Source organism: Theropithecus gelada, chromosome 7a (assembly GCF_003255815.1).
Source record: "Theropithecus gelada isolate Dixy chromosome 7a, Tgel_1.0, whole genome shotgun sequence".
NCBI classification, from domain to species: Eukaryota; Metazoa; Chordata; class Mammalia; order Primates; family Cercopithecidae; genus Theropithecus; species Theropithecus gelada.
The window spans coordinates 41436557-41453099 of NC_037674.1; the positions used below are offsets into that span (position 1 = coordinate 41436557).

At 47.9% G+C, this 16543-nt stretch overlaps 1 protein-coding gene across 1 annotated transcript in view; it reads right to left on the reverse strand.

Moving 5' to 3' along the window:
* The window catches only part of MEGF11 (multiple EGF like domains 11), a 379169-nt gene that overhangs the window by 53980 nt on the left and 308646 nt on the right, over positions 1-16543 (reverse strand). The window contains exons 9-10 of the mRNA XM_025390189.1: positions 13436-13648; positions 6131-6305 (exon numbers count right to left, since the gene is read on the reverse strand). Of these exons, the coding sequence (XP_025245974.1) occupies positions 6131-6305; positions 13436-13648 (388 nt within the window). The remainder of the gene's footprint in view (positions 1-6130; positions 6306-13435; positions 13649-16543) is intronic.

The following is a 16543-nucleotide window of genomic DNA, read 5'->3' on the forward strand; positions in this document are numbered from 1 at the left end:
CGCCTGTAATCCCAGCACTTTGTGAGGCCGAGGCGGGTGGATTACATGTGGTCAGGAGTTCGAGACCAGCCTGGCCAACATGGTGAAACCCTGTCTCTACTAAAAATACAAAAATTAGCTGGGTGTGTTGGCACATGCCTGTAAACCCAGCTACTCGAGAGGCTGAGGCAGGAGAACTGCTTGAACCCGGGAGGTGGAGGTTGCAGTGAGTCAAGATCACACCACTGTATTCCAGCCTGGGCAACAGAGCAAGAGTCCGTCTCAAAAAGAAAAAAAACAGTAGGTTTGTACAATACAATAAGATATTTTAAGCCTGAGATGAGAGGATTGCTTGAGGCCAGGAGTTCCAGACCAGCCTGGGCAACATAGTGAGACTCCATCTCTACAAATTTTTTTTTAAATAGCTGGGTATGGTGGTACATGCCTGTATTCTCAGCTGCTCAGGAGTCTGATGCAGGAGGATCACTTGAGCCCAGGAGTTTGAGGTGACAGTGAGCTATGATTGTGCCACTACCCTACAGCCTGGGCAATAGAACGAGGCCCTATCTCTAAAAAAATTTTTTTGAATATATTTGGAGAGAGAGAGAGGCCACATTCACATAACTTTTATGATGTATTATTATAATTGTTGTATTATTAGTTATTACTGTTAATCTCTTACTGTGCCTAGTTTATAAATTAAACTTTATTGTAGGTATGTATGTATAGAAAAAAAAAAGTATGTACAGAATTCAGTACTACCCACAATTTCAGGCATCCACTGGAGGTCTTAGAATGTATCCCTCATGGATAAGGGGGACTACTGTACTGTGTGTGTGGGGAAATGAGTTCTGTGTGCTGCACAGATTGTGGCAGGACTTAGTGGGAGATGAGATTAGAGTAGACTAGTTTGGAGGGCATGTTACAAAGACCTGGGATTTGAGGTTTATTTGGTGGGCAGTGGGGAGCCACAGAGAGGGGTGATGTGATGCTAACCTGCAAGTGGATGGACAGCTCCACTTAGTCCCCTCATCCACAATTCAGCTAATTCCCTAGCTCAGGGGGGTGGGAAGAAGTCCTCACCTCCTTGATCGGATCATCCTCACAGAGACAGGTATTCCAGGACTCTGCTGGTCTGACCACTGTGTCACGTGACCCCTCACTCTGCCTTCTCCCACCCCGTTCACCCTGGTGTTCTGTCTGGGCAAGGACCCTGAATTCTAAGAAGGCACAGAGTAGCCTTGAAACCCTGGCTTATGAGGCTGTCCAACGTGCTGAAACGATGCTGTTTCCACTTGTAAGCACTCCCACTGGAATGACTAGCTCCCACACCACTGTTTCCAATGGGCAGGGAATTTCATTCCCATTTTATAGATGAGAAATAGAAGCCCAGAAAGTTAGCAGAGCTAAAGCTACAAACTCATTTCTTGTTTTCTGGTCCAGGGCTCTTTGCCCCCACTGGGCAGCCACAGTGCAATTTACCAATGCATACCCCAAGTGATTCTATCACTGCTGCCAAGCGAACATGTAAAATGCCCAGGCTCTCTTCCCACCCCCATCTCTATCTCCATTTCCCCAAATGTTGAGAGGCTTGTCCACTCCCACAGTGCCTCCTGAGACCGACCATTCAGGGTGACCCACAGGTGCTTGGGTGGACCTGCCTAGAACAGCAGTTGTGCACGTTCATGGCTCTGATCCATCGGGTATCCCTGGGTACAGCTCATCCCAACACCCTCCTACTGGTATGCTGGGCATGGGGGAAGCAACGTTCCCCCACTACTCTCATAGCTTACCAGTAATTGCTACTACTTCACCAAGTTTCTGTCGTCTTTCAGGCACTGGCTTTGAACTTTTCATATAATGTTCCTAATTCTCACAAGGAAAGTCTTGTTTTAACAGATGAGGAAGTTCAATGTTAGGCAGGATAAGTGGCTTGCCAGTAGTCAGTGTGGGGATTGGAGAGCTAGGATTTGAACTTAGATTTGTCTGGTTCCATGGTGACCCTTCAATGAAAGCTCATCAACTAACATGAGAGTTCAGTGTCTCCCACCACTGCTGACTTTGTGATCCCAGGCAAGTCGCTAATCCTGTTTGAACTCCAGCTTGTTACTTGCAAATGGAGGAAAGTGAAAGTGCATCTCCATAGGGTCCTTGTGAGGCATAAGTCAGATGAAGCATGCAGCCAGGATTCAGTGAGTGTTCGCTGCTAGTGTGAATGTGAGTACTACTGGAACACAGGTTCCTGGATGGGTGGATGGGGGTCTGATTAGTCTTTCCACATCCCCACCTGCCCCCTAAGTCCTAGCAGAGGAAACATCCAGTGTCCTAGGAAGGAAGTAGAAGTGTGTGAAGGCCAGTCCACAGCCCCAAGCAGGGCCTGCTTCTGCCTCATGTCCCTGTGCTCTCAGGGGTGGGGACCACCTGGCTAGGGCAGGCATGTCACTGAGCTCACATGTGTGGTTCTGCACTACTTCATCAGCACTCCTCATGTTTATGTTGAGCCCGAGATCATTCTCAGCCCCCAGAGTCTGCTTTCATAAAGCTGTCCCAATATCCTCCCTAAAGACCCTGGGCAGGGAAAGCTGGGGTGAGAGGGGACAGCTAAGGATGCGGTTTCACATCCACTGTCATGGGGGCTACTCACATCCAATAGCAGGCAAAACTGGTTTACTCCTCCCATCGTTCAGATAGGGAAATGGAGGCCCAGCAAGGTGAAGTGACATGTCCAAGATTACTGAGCCTAGAATGAAGGTTTCCAAACACCCAGAAAAGGGCTCCTTTAATTAGTCCTTAACTGATTACTCATCCTAAAATCATTCAAGGATAAAGGCAGTGAACATACATTCACAAACCAAGCAACCAACAAAGCCATTGCTAATTATTACTGACTGCGGGATCGTGAGGCGAGTTTCTGCTGAGTCTGCTCTGCTGATTGCCCCTACTTTGACCAGAACTGGCTAATTGTGGGAAGTTGCATTCACTCAGAAGCTGGAGTGAGGGCAAGAGGAACGGCTTCCCCCTCAGGGCTTGATGCAGGCAGGAGTGAGTCATGCTGGTTGAGAACAATGAACTGTTCTGTAATCACCTCCTACAGCCCCTGCCCAATATCCAACAGAGCCCCAGAGGAGCCTTTCCAGGAATAATGAGGCTGGGTGGGGGGAGATGGATGGGAATTCGCTGGGTCTCACCAGGGCAGCTTGACTCACAATCTGTCTTAGCCCTGAGCCCCAGGCAGGGAGACTCCACAGTGAGATGACTCTGGCATGCACCTGTGCCCCAAAGTTCAAGGAGAGGAAGTCATTTGCATCTCAGGTGCAAGGAAGAGAGGCAATGGTCTGGTCTCCAGACTGTTGGAGCACTGGGGACAATGAGCAAACAGATGCCAGTCTCCTAGGCCTTTCTGGGGCCCCGATTTTCCCTTGTTCTGAGGAGCAGTGAGTAGGCAGGCAACTGGGGATAAAGAAGGGGGAATAGAGAGGCAAGACCCCTAGCAGACACATAGACAATGCGTATGACCAGACCGTACAACCCTCAGTGAACTTCCCACTCCTATGTATGCACATACCTTCTTGCTCCTACTTTTCCCCAGAACAGTGTTTCCTGACTTGATCCATGGAGTCCATACAGTAGACCATCTTAGAAGTTAATAGGTTCTTCTCTCTCCCTGTATACTCCGCATCCACAGATGCCCAAAGTCCTAGAGCTATGCTAGAAGCCAAGCTGGGACAGGGGTCACCCATGAGCAGTCTGGTGCAGTCACCTTCAGTCACCTGACCACTTGGCTATGTGAGATTTTTAATCCCAAACAATTATTCTCTCCTACCCAAATTCAAAACCCAGGGCACCTCCATTTTACTGTGGAAATTACAGCAAAAAATTTACAGTAACAAAGGTAAGTTAAAGAGAAAACCAGACTTCCTTCTCTTTCAAAGATGCTGAAGAGTTCATTTTCACCCAGTGTTATCTGCACTGGGGAAGAAGAAGGGAGATCTTAACTTTTCTTTTTTCTTTTCTTTTTTTTTTAATCTTAGTAATGTGTTTTTACTTAAACAAATATATTTAGGCCAGAAGTAGTGGCTCATGCCCATAATCTCAGCGCTTTGGGAGGCCAAGGTAGGCAGATCACTTGAGGCCAGGAGTTCAAGATCAGCATGGCCAACATGGCAAAACCCTGTCTCTACTAAAAATACAAAAATTAGCTAGGCATGGTGGCACATGCCTGTAATCCCAGTTGCTCAAGGGGCTGAGACACGAGAATTGCTTGAACCCAGGAGGCAGAGGTTGCAGTGAGCCAAGACTGTGCCACTGCACTCCACTCTGGGCGACAAAGTGAGACTCTTTCTTTAAAAAAAAAAAAGAAGAAGAAGAAGAAGAAAAAATATATATACACACACACTTTAAATATATATTTATATATATATATATAACATGTAATCAATATAACAAAATTATGGAGATATTTTATATTCACCTTTTCATACTAAGCCTTGGAAATCCAATGTGTATTTTCCACTTCACATCTCAATTCAGAGCTAGCCACATTTCAATTTGAACAGTGTTTTGTTCTGGGCCTTGCTCTGCAGACCAAGGCAACCTGGCTTTAAAAGCCATTGTCACCAAGCAAACCCTCATTTGATCTACAAGAATTCTTTGTGGATCAGTGGATCTCCATCTTAGCAGCACATTGGCCTCAGCCAGACCACGCCTAGACCAAATACATCAGAATCTCTGGGAGTGGGTCCCAGGCATTGATGTTTATAAAGCTTTCCTAGAGATTTCAGTGTGCAGCCCAAGTTGAGACCCATGGCTACATATCAGCATCCTACTCAAAGTGAGGACCACTGACCAGCATTATTGGTATCACCTGGGAGCTTGTTAGAAATGCAGAACCTCAGGCCCCATGCTGGACCTACTGAATCAGAACCTGCAAGTGAACAAGGACCATATGTGCTTAGAACATTTACTACTGTCTGAGAGGCCTGCTAGAATGCACACTCTCTATATCCCATCTTGACACCTGATAGCAACCTTGCAAGGCAGGTGTTCTATTTCACAGGTGAGGAAACAGAACGGAAGAGAGGTTGAGTCACTCATCCAAGGTCACATAATTGGTGAGTAGGAGAGCCAGGGTGCAACCCAGGTCTGGTTCCAAAGGCCACACTCTTTTAACTGCACAATTGTACCACTTCCTACAGCACAATTAAACATATGGCCACAGAGAACCCCTGAGTGTTTGACTCCTTGAGCCTGCTGAACATGCCCTGCCTTTGAACAGGATTCCACTTCCAATGTCAAGTTCCCCAAAACAAACCTCATAAAGACCAGCATAATTCATGAGAAGATACAAATTGTAAACAAACATAGGGAAGATGTTCACTCTCCCTCATAATCAGAGAAATGCAAATTAGAACAACATTGAGGAACCATTTTCTACCTATATAATTAGCAAAAATTTATAAAATTTTAGCAAAGTTATTCTGAAATAGGTACATTCATACACAATTTGTGGCGGTGTAGATTTATAGAAACCTTGAGAGAAGTCATATGGCAACATCCATCAAGAGCTGTAAATATATTATGCCCACTGACCCTGGGAATTCACCCTAAGGAAATAATTCATTGGGGGTGGGCGGGGGAAATGCTATTTGTATGAAGATGCTCACCGCAACATTCGCTGTGAACACTGGAAACAACTTAATATTCAGCAGTAAGAAAATGGCTGAGGAAACTGGGGGTATATCTACTCCTGCAGTGTTATGCAGCCATTTAAAACCATAATTAAGAAGCCCAAGCAGCAACATAGCAATGTGGGTGAAAGAAAGCAGAATGCAAAACTGTCTCTGTGCATTGTGGTTTTCTGATGTAAAAATATTGTGTGCATAAGGATATGGACAGGGAGGAGCTGGGCACAAAGGAAGGCAACCTTCAGAGTTGGGGGTGATGGAAAGACCCCCTCCTCCTATTATTTTTAGTATTACAAACCCTGGCCCTTTGAGAACAGCCTCAGGGGCTCTCCCCTCATGGAGTCTATCTCTGAGGCAGACACAAGGAGGCAGCTGGGTGCAAAGCCACATTCCTGATTGCACCAGCAGGTGAGGGGAGCTGGCCCAGTGGGGGTCAGGAAGGCCATGGGAGGCCCCTCCCATCTTACCATGAAGCCTGGGGCACAAGTGCAGCCCCCAGTGATGCTGTGGCAGTCGGCGCCATTCTGACAGGTGCAAGTCTGCTGGCAGCCATCGCCATAGTAGCCAGCAGGGCAGGATTCATTGCAGTGGCGGCCAGACCAGCCTGGCTGGCAGGCACAAGCTCCGGTTACTGGGTGGCAGCTGCACAGATAAGAGAAGGGTGAGAAGACAGTTCATTCTAGGAAGCAGCCTTGTGCCCGCCCTCTGCCCACCCCAAGCCTGGCTTGCCCAGGGTAGTGGGATCAAAGGACCTCTGGGATTAAAATGCTCAATGCCTTTTCTGTTTATCAGAGGATGCCAAGGCCACATGATCTTATTACCACCCAGAAGCTGAGGCTCAGGATGATTATATAACTACCCTGAAGTCAACAGCAAGGAGAAGACAAGAGCAGGATTACAACACAGGGCTTCTGACTCCCACACAAGTCTTCTTTACAATTCAGACACACGGAAACCAAAAGAGAGAGTGGCCTTTTAGTCCCTTGGCTTATAGACTATGCGGTCCAAGGCTTCATCCATCCCTCACCCAAGACGAGTGCCTGGTGTGGGAACAGGACGAGAAGGAAGCAGTGATACGCCAGTGGCTCTCAATATTGTAGGTGTTCAATGAATGTTGGGCTGAGTGAAAACAAGACTTTGGGCCAGACGTGACTCCTCTCTCTGGCAATGTCTGTCCTGGACAGAGCAACCCCAACCTATGCTTTGCCAGGCTCTTTAACAGTGAGCAAGCTCTTCTCCGTCTCCTGTTTAGGCTAGAGAAAGGACCATTCGGCTAGAGGCAGGGGATCCCTGGCGTGACCTCCAGAGAGTCGGGCAACCTCTAGCTGGCAGCCGTCTGATCCAACAGCTGATGTCCATTCATGGTCAGCGGGATGCCGGTTGTAACCATGTGCTGCTCAGAACTCCTGCAGGAACATAATTGACCTATGGCCCCAGTGCTGAGTCTGAAATCCAGAGGCCACATTTCCCCCGGGCCACTCCCAGCTGGAGCACAGCAGGGATGCTAGGGTGGGCACACTCTTGGGAGAGCTGGCACTCCTCTGATGGGTACCTTGGCTTTAAGACGCCCCATCCTGGCAAACTTTCTTAGAACCATGCTGTGAGTTAAGACTCTTTCTCCCAACTTTCCTTCCTTCCTTACATGTGATCTGTCAGCTCTCCCAGCCTCCCCAGCTCCCTCCCCACTTTCTCTCACAGATGCTTCCCCTAGTAAACCTCTTGCTCTTGGTATCTGCTTCTGGAGGGGCTCAGACTAACACACCAAAGAAGTGCTGGGTGGTAGAGACAAGCCTTTTAGATTCCTTGTGGCATTTGCCTCCCTGCTCTGGAGCCCAGCTCCGGGGATAAGGTCAAGAGAAGCATGCCCTGGGCTGGCAGGGGGAACCTGGGGCAAGTTTTGGTTCTGCTAACTTCCATGGGGCCTTGGCGCCTTGCCCCGCTGGACCATTGATGGATCCCCAACATCTGGCTCATATTCACTGCCCTGGTGAATATTTGGAAATGAATACAGCTTCCTCTAAATACAATTATCTTCCATTGATTCTTTCTTCGTTTCTGCTGATTTATCATCTGTCTTTTCCACTAGGTTGCAGCTCTATGGGGGACAGCCGTTTGTCTTGTTTCCTTCTCAGGGCCCAGCAGAGTCCCTGGCAGACTGGAGGTGCTTAATATATATTTAGAAAATTAATTAATGAGCAAACTAATTGTGTGAAGCCTAGCCAAGCTGTTTCTCTTCTAGGGACCCTGGTTTTCTCACAGAAAATGAGGGGGTGGACAGGAACAGGCAATTCTTGAATAATAAGTGCAAGTAGCTAGTAATCATTTCAGAAAAGTATTTAGTCTCATTATTCATCAAGTCTAAACAACAACTGGACACCACTTTTCCTCCATCAAAACAGTGACTATGCTTTAAAATGCTGGTAAAGGTTTCAAAACAATCTGAGGTTACATCGAAGACTTAAAAGTATTCAGACTCTGGTCTTGTAATTCCATTTCTAAGACTCTATCCTAAGGAAATAATCATAGTTGTGGAGAAAGATTTATGCACGGAGATGTTCCCTGAAGCATTATTTATAACAGTGGAAAATGGAAGCAATTTAAATAATAATAAATAATATGTGGCCAGGCTATTGAGGCACCAGGAAATTTATACATATATTTCTAATCTTCAAATAAACCTGTGAATTGGGCATTTGAGCCTGTATTTCACAGATGGCATTTAGAGGTTATGTGACTTGCCCAAGGTCACATAGCTAAGACAGTGAGTGGCAGAGCTGGGATTCAAACCCAGGTCTGTCTGGCCACATTTTGTCCACTGCCTCATGCCGCCTCTCACCACAGGGTATTGGTTATATGAATTATAACATCCATATGAAGGAATGCTAAGAGATGTATTCAATTGTTTTCCAAAATGTTTAATGATACAAGGTTAAGTGAAATAAGCACTTTGTATACAAAGCCATTTCTATCAATGCTGTATCTGTTGCCTAAATCAAATCTTGAAAATATGAAAATATATCAAATCTAAAATATGAAAATGATACAGACATCGACAGATGACCACAAAATGGCTTTTGTGCTTATCTCTGGATTGAGAAACTGATTCTAAGTTTTTTCTTTAAATGTCTACGTATTCCCTAACTTACCAAAATTGAGCATTTATTCTATTTATAAACAGATGTAAAGCAATAAAAATTGTAAGTATCTAACAAAGAGGAATGGGTGTAAATGATGAGTGTTCGAAGACTTTCTGACCTTTACAGAGAAAAATTCCTCCCTGAGCCCCAAGGCACTGGAAGGGGAGACAGCAGCCTGCATGGGTACCGTGGGGAAGCTGTGCAACCTGCTGCTCTGCAGATGGTTTTGGAGCACTTTTCTCTTTAGGTTGCATCTTTCCAAGAGCTTCCTTTGAGGTTTAGGGTTAGTGTAGAGAGACTGGCTCAGTTACGGTTGTGGAGACTGACGTGCTTGAATCTAGGAATGGCCTGGCAGGTCTTGGCTGCAGCCATCAGCTCTGCTGAGCACTGGAGACTCTGAAAGGTCTCAGGCACCTTTCTGCTTTTTCCATCCATAGATCCTTCTGCTGTCTCTGCCTAGCAAATGGTCACGCTGGAGTTCACCCATTACACGCTCTTACTTTGGTGAGGGCACCACCTTGTGAAAAGCACACTCCACGCCCATCGAGCTAGCAAATGCTGACCTAAGTACTCTGCATTTCCTGCCTTTGATCTCTGCTGCTGTCACTTTGGCTGCTCAGAGATACATTAGGCACTAATTTTACTCTACTCTGAGAACCAGAAGGCTCAAAACCAAATCTAAAATCATTCCTTTTTTTTCATATCCCTACAATATCCCATTTCTAGAAATGGGATATCTACTTTCTTAATTTGATTACTCGTCTTATAGGAACTCCAAACATCCCTTTGAAAAGAGGATGGAGAGTGACAGCTGACTGATCATGACGGAGAGCTGCGACCACCATGCTTGGAACCTCTGTCCCTCAGCAGAGTGACTTGCACAGCCCCTCTCCCAGGCATCCCTTCTTCCCGGTGGTGGTCCCCATTCTCTTGAGTCACATGGCAGGCCAGGGGCTGCTGGTTTTGGCTCAGGCAGAAGTTACAGTCACTGGTGTTTAGCCTGGTTCCATTCTCTCTGGTTTTTTCTTTTCTCCCATTTCCCCCAGACATAGATTAATCACAAGTTAACAGGAACCGAAAGCTGAACAATACAGGAATCCTTCCAGAGTGGATTTTTCTGCCTTTCTTTCAGCTGCTATGAGATTTCTATCAATGCTGCATCTGTTGGCGGAATCAAATCTTTCAAAGGCAATACACGATCATGGCTGCTGGAATGAGTCTATGACAATCCAATTGTGGAGGGGACATTTAAGAGCCCATACACACAGGTGCTTTCTTTCTCAAGGTTATTCCTGTATGAAGGAGGATGGTTTCTTTTTGTGTGCTACAAAGAGTTGATAATGGGAATGAAGGGTTGGAGAATCTTACCAGCCACTTCTTCCTTCCCAGGGTGTGGATTCAACCTCTGTGCAGCAGCCTTGCTGGAAGGGCATAGACCAGAGAGAGGCTGGAGCTGGGTGGATAGCGCTTTCTTTGGCTGGGGGCTGGGATTACTTTGTCTCCCTAGGAAAGATGCTCAAGACCTTGCACGCTGTTGTGGTGGGGGCTTTGTTGTAAGTTCTGCAGAAGGCAGGGAGCATTGAGGCTAGGCTTCTAGGGATCCCACGTTCCTTCTCTCAGGGAGTTGGGTGGAAGCTTCACTTTCAAAGACCACAGGAGAACATTTCCCCCCACTGGGTTGATGAAAGGTGATGGACAGATTGGGAAATTTATGCATAGAGAGGAGAAGGACATATATCTTATGTGCATATATCAAGTGCCCTTATTACGGACACTTGCTTAGACAGAGGTAGGTTTGAGGGCAGGACTCAGAAGTCCCAATCCCCACTCAGTACCTGAACTTTAACTGTCTTAAGATTAGAAGTCACACAGTCATTCCTTGGCTTTTCTTGAATCTCAAGAGAAGACTCTATAATGGGCCAAAAAAGCCTCATGGGAAGAGAGGGGCTTCCCTCTATCCACATAGAGGAAGACAGCTGTTTTCTGATGTCCGTAAGAACAATCAAGTGCAGCATGAGAGAGTTCATTTAGCCCAGAGGCTCTCAACCTCCGGGAATTTTTCCTGCCCCGCCCCACCCTGAGACATCCGGCAATGTCTGGAAACATTTCTGGTTGTCAGAACTCGGGCAGTGGAAGAAGGGTGCTACTGGCATCTAGTGGGTAGAGGCCAGGGATGCTGCTCAACATTCTACAAAGCACAGGACAGCCCTCTACAACAAAGAATTCCCCAGCCCAAAATGTTCATGGTGGCAGGGTTGAGAAACCCTAACCTCAAATGAACAAAAACTTTGTGCCAGGGGCTCAGTGGGCCAGTGTACCAAGAGAAAGGGGGAAATATGTTTTTTTGAAAAAATGGGGTTGACTTCAGCTAATGGGTAGAACCTCCTAGAGGGATGAGCTGTTTAAGATGAGTTCAGGGATTCCTCTTACTGAAGGCCTACTCTGTGCAGGCACTGTGCAATGCTGAGGCTAGAGGTCACAGGAATGGACAAGCCAGGCTGCTGGTGCCCTCAGGGAGCCCACCTCCTCAAGGAGATGGTGATGCAGACTCAGAGGACACCAGGCTGGGGAGTCGACTGGTGGGCACACTCAGAGCCCCCACTCTGAAGAACCGCTACTCCCTCCCAGTCCCTGACACATGATACGTTTTAAAGACAGTAAAGCAAATAACCATCAATATTGGATGGGCTGAGATTTGTGGGAGAGAAGAGGGAGTCCTGTCCGATTAATGATGCATCGAGGACTCCTTCAGAGGAAGGATGAATTATACAGGGCATAGTTGCCCAGGCACAGGAGGAAAACACTAGCCCTTTAATTTGGGGCTTGGTTAGATTTCTGTGGCAGGAGCTCCCTGCATTTGACCCCGGCATCAGCCTTGCTTCCTGTCTTGGAGAGGGTCCTCCCTCAGCTTCCCAACAGCGACAGATCCTGGAACATTAATATTTAGACACATGGAACAGTCTGAGCCAGCTGGCCCAGTCTCCTGACCAGCCATGTGGGACTTCTGTAATTAGCGCCTTGGAGCTCTCGCTCTGCTCTCCAAACCCAGCCCAGATGCCACCTCCTCTAGGAAGCCTTCCCTGACCAGCATCACATAGTCCTGGGTCACAGTTACTTGGGCACATGTTGGAACCTAGCAGGGCCAGCCACATATATTTCACCAATTCTAAGATGTACTTCTCCTCTACATTTTCACATCTCTGATATTGGGTATGTTATACAATCAATGGTGTGTCATGGTTCAGTTGATAGAATTTTCCTAGTAGTAACCCAAATAAAGCTGTGCCTCACTACTGTTATTGTCTTGTATTCGAAGAAATATGGTAGAAGGTGCTTAGTGTTTCCTCCTCACAGCCCAGCCCTGCAGGCGCTCAGTGTTTGCTGAATGAATGACCCAGTGAATGAATGCTCAGGTCATGGACAGTCCAACTCCACTGGCTCTAGCACCCTCTCTGGACAATCTCCTTCCTGGGCGCTCCACCTTTGCCTCACACCACCCCAGCTGCTCCACTCTAGGGAGGGAGGACCTTTTCGTTTGACTCATAGCCCTTGCTGAGATGCCTCTGCTTGCAATGAACGAAGCTCCAGAGTGATCTGTGAAAGATCAAAGCCTGGAAGCGAAAAGCGGCCAAGGCTAAGTCCTGGCTGTCCCAGGGACAGGGCTGCAAAGCAGAGGGATTCTCTGTCTGCCCTGCAAACAGCAGCAGCACCCATGCCCAGGGTGGCTGGTCTTCCCTGGGCTGTCCATAGGCCTGAGGGAGAAGGGATGCTCCCCTGACCTTCATCACCCAGATAAGAGGCAGCCACGATAAAGGGCTGTGGGGGCATTTATCTGGGGCTGGCAGCCTCAATTTTTACCCAGGGGCAGGGTGCCTACTGGTGCATGAAGCAGGCAGGGAAGGGAGCTGGGAGTAGTAGCCCAGAGCAGCACTGGCTTCACAGGTTCAGACTCCTTTGGAAGTGGGGGATGGGGGGGCAAATTCTGCCCAGATGTCCCCAAGCCACAAAGGACACAGAGTGCTGAGGGAGGGGCTGGCCCCAAGTCCAGGCCCTGATAAAGGGCTGCCCCTGTTGTTCCTGCTTCTCTACCTTTGCCAGGGCCTGTTGGGACAACCCTCCCTAGGCCCTGGGATGGCCCTACTGATTTTTAAGGTCCTTTCTAGTCCTGACCTTCTGCAGCTCAAGCCTCTACTTCTGCCCTAGTGGCCCTGGCTCTGGTTGGATGCCACACAAGTGGAGGGGAAATATTCTCCAGGACAATGTGCTCAGAGCTTGCGGCACCCGAGCCCTGCCATCCCAGCCCCCAGGGTCATGCAGCTGTGCTCCACCCCACCTCCTTGCTCCCTCCTTGCTCCCATGTGTGGAGTCTCAGACAGGCACATTTGGAAATACAGGCGGCCAGGTGTGGTGGACAGAGTTGAGTGACCCGGCTCTAGTCCTGACTGTGGCTATGTGGCCTTGGCTTCCCCTTCTTTTCATCAAAGTAGTTCTCAGGGCTCAGTGCTGAGGTCCTAGCCCTTTCCCCACCCTGCCTGGATGTCCGTGCCAGAGGTGGGGGGGCCACATCCTAGCAAGCCTCCTTTCTACCGAGCACCCCCCGCCCTTGTCCCGAGCTCGCCGGTTCCCAGCTCATACCTGATGGTGTTGTCAGCGTCACAGGGGCAGGGCAGGGTGCAGCCTGGGCCATGAAGGCCCTCTGGGCACAGTCGCTCCTGGCAGCGCGGGCCCTTGTAGCCAGGCTCACACTCGCAGGCACCCGTGGTGGGTGAACACTGCCCACCATTGTGGCAGTCACAGCGCTGTGAGCACTGGAAGCCGAAGGTCCCAAAGGGGCACTCCTCTTGGCACCTGTGGGAGAGCAGAGTGTGGCTGAGGCTGTGGGCCGGGATCCCTCACCTGTGCTTCGAGATCCTCCAGGATGTGGTCCTCCTGGTCACCTGGCCCAGGCCTGGTGTGCTCCATCCTGCTCACAGCCTCCTCCCCTTTTCTCTCTCCTCCTCCAGGAAGTATTCCATGGTTTAGTTCACCCCAGTCATTTCTGCCTTTCACGCCAGGTCTCCTCAGTGACCCCAGCAATGAGTTTGTATTACCGTATTTTATTGATTCCAAGCCTAATATATATTTTTTTAAATTAAAGTTGTGGTGAACTATACATGTTATGTTTTAAATGCTTCTCTCAAAATTCTCATTGAAACTTAACACCCAATGCCAAGGTATGAGGAGGTGTGGCCTTTGGCCTTTGGGAGGTGATTAGGGCATGAATGGATTAGCACTCTTATAAAAGGGCTACAGGGAGCCACTGAGGTCCCTTTTTTTTTTTTTTTTTTTTTTGGCTCTTCTATTCCTTTCACCCTCTGAGGATACAGGCTTCAAGGCACCATTTTGGAAGCAGAGATTGGGGCCCTCATCAGACACCAAACCTGCTGGCCCCTTGATCTTGAACTTCTCAGCCTCCAGAACTGTGAGAATCAATGTCTGTTGTTTATAAATTACTCAGTCTTGGGTATTTTGTTATAGTGGCATGAGCAGACTAAGACAGTGCACAGCATAGAATTGACGATTTTAACTACGTACAGTTCAGTGGCATTAAGCACATTCGCACTGTTGTGCTACATCACCACCACCCATCTCCAGAACGTTTCCATCTTCCCAAACTGAAACTCCGCACCCGTTAAACAAAAAACCATTTAGGTAGGTTTAAAAACACCTTTTTTTTTGTTTGTTTGTTTGTTTGAGACAGAGTCTCACTCTGTCGCCCAGGCTGGAATGGCACAATCTCGCTGCAACCTCTGCCTCCCAGGTTCAAGTGATTCTCCTGCCTCAGCCTCCCGAGTAGCTGGGACTACAGGTGTGCACCACCACGCCCAGCTAATTTTTGTATTATTAGTAGAGACGGGGTTTCACCACGTTGGCCAAGATGGTCTCAATCTCTTGACCTCATGATCTGCCTGCCTCGGCCTCCCCAAGTGCTGGGATTACAGGCACGAGCCACCTTGTTTTTCAAATATATTTTTATATCTCTGAAATTAATCAGATAAGTCTTATGTCTGATGACATCATCATAGTTTAATTGCCAGTGTTTTTCCCTCTTTGCAGTGTATGAAATAATGATGCATCTCACAATCAGTGGCACCTTAGATCTGATGAAATGGGCTGATTTTGTTTCTATACAGTGTCTCTGGTTTGTGAGCCTTTTGGGCAGATGTAGAGTCTCTCTTGTCCTACTGGGAGACATGTCCCCTCCCTGACTCTGGATTTTCCCTCGAGTACAGGAAGCATCCTCCTTCATGGGACTATAGAATGCCCTGTGACAAGGGCTATTTTCCCTTCCTTGGAAGAGCGTCCCCTCAAGGTAGGGGCTGAGTCTCTCCCATCAGCCTGTGAGCCCCCAAGGAGGAAGCCTGGGACCCCCTTTGTGTCCTATGCATGTCTGGGCTAGTACTTGGAGCTGCCAACATGAGGATAATTATTCAACTTCATTTAACTCACAGCCAAGGGTGTGGCTCCTCCGTGGGTGAGTGTGACCTCCACTGCTGACCACCTGGTTTCCTGAATGTGCCTCAACACCCATTACCCCTACCCTGGGCTCTTTCCCAGGGGATGCAAATTTATTGTCACAGCAACTAGATCCGGATAAGTCAAGGGGTAAACCTGGGGGAATAAGGGGTAAAAGAGGGAGACAACTTCTTGCATCCCAAAGACAAATGGAAATGGCCTCTGGAGTTCTGAGTTATCTTTGTTCCAGCACTGATTCAACAGTGCGGATAATGGAGAACTAACCTAAAGCTCTGACATCCTCTTCCTTTTTGTAAAATGGGATGATACTCACTGAATCTCATCAGGTTCTGCAAGAATTAAATGGGATAATGTGTGTAACATAGAAAGGTGCCCAGCCCATAATTGGGGCTCAATTCGAAAAGTTAGTTATTTTCATTAGTACTCATGTTAATATTGTTTTCAACAGTTCTTATAATAGAGCCCATCTGACCTTCTGGCCTTAAATTCAGGCATGAAAAAGCCCAAAGGGAAAAATTCTAAAATGTTGATAGTAGAGTAGATTTGAGGAGTCAGTGTTTTAATTATCATATGTTTCAATTTTCTAGGTTTTCTATATATCTTCTACAGTAATCAGAGGGGAAAAGCAATTTAAAAAAAAATACAGTTCTAACTTCTTTATTATGTATTCTGGAGGATCATGGGAGTGGAAGTATTCTTCTATAGACAGGGCAGAGAGATTCTGTGTCTGGGTGACTCAGTTGTTTACGGTGAGGATGAGTGGCCAGACCCTCGTGGATGTGGCAGGGCCAGCTAGCAAGTATGTGGCGGATGAGAGCAGCCAGTGTGTGGGGCACCAGCTTTGGCAACTTGAGACTGGGGTGTCCTTGTCTGTCTTCTGTGCTTTCGTTGCTCTGTGCCCACAATGACAAGGAGAAGAGGACAGTGACTGGGGTCTGGCCTTGAGTGCTTCCTTCCTAAGAAGATGCCGCCAGCTGTCTCCTCTCAGAGCCACTGTGTAAAGGAGTGATCTGGTAGAATAATGGGGCAGCAGGGATCATGAGGACAACACCAGCCCTGGGCACCATATACCGAGGGGTTTGCAGCTGCTCAGGCCCCAGAGCCTGTCCCCAGCCCCTGGAGCAGCAGATATTCTCATCACCCTCACTTTGGAGTTAAGGAGGCTGCCATGGGACAAGTGAGGCAATTGCTGCAAGCTCACGCAGCCTGCATGGGGCCAAGATGACC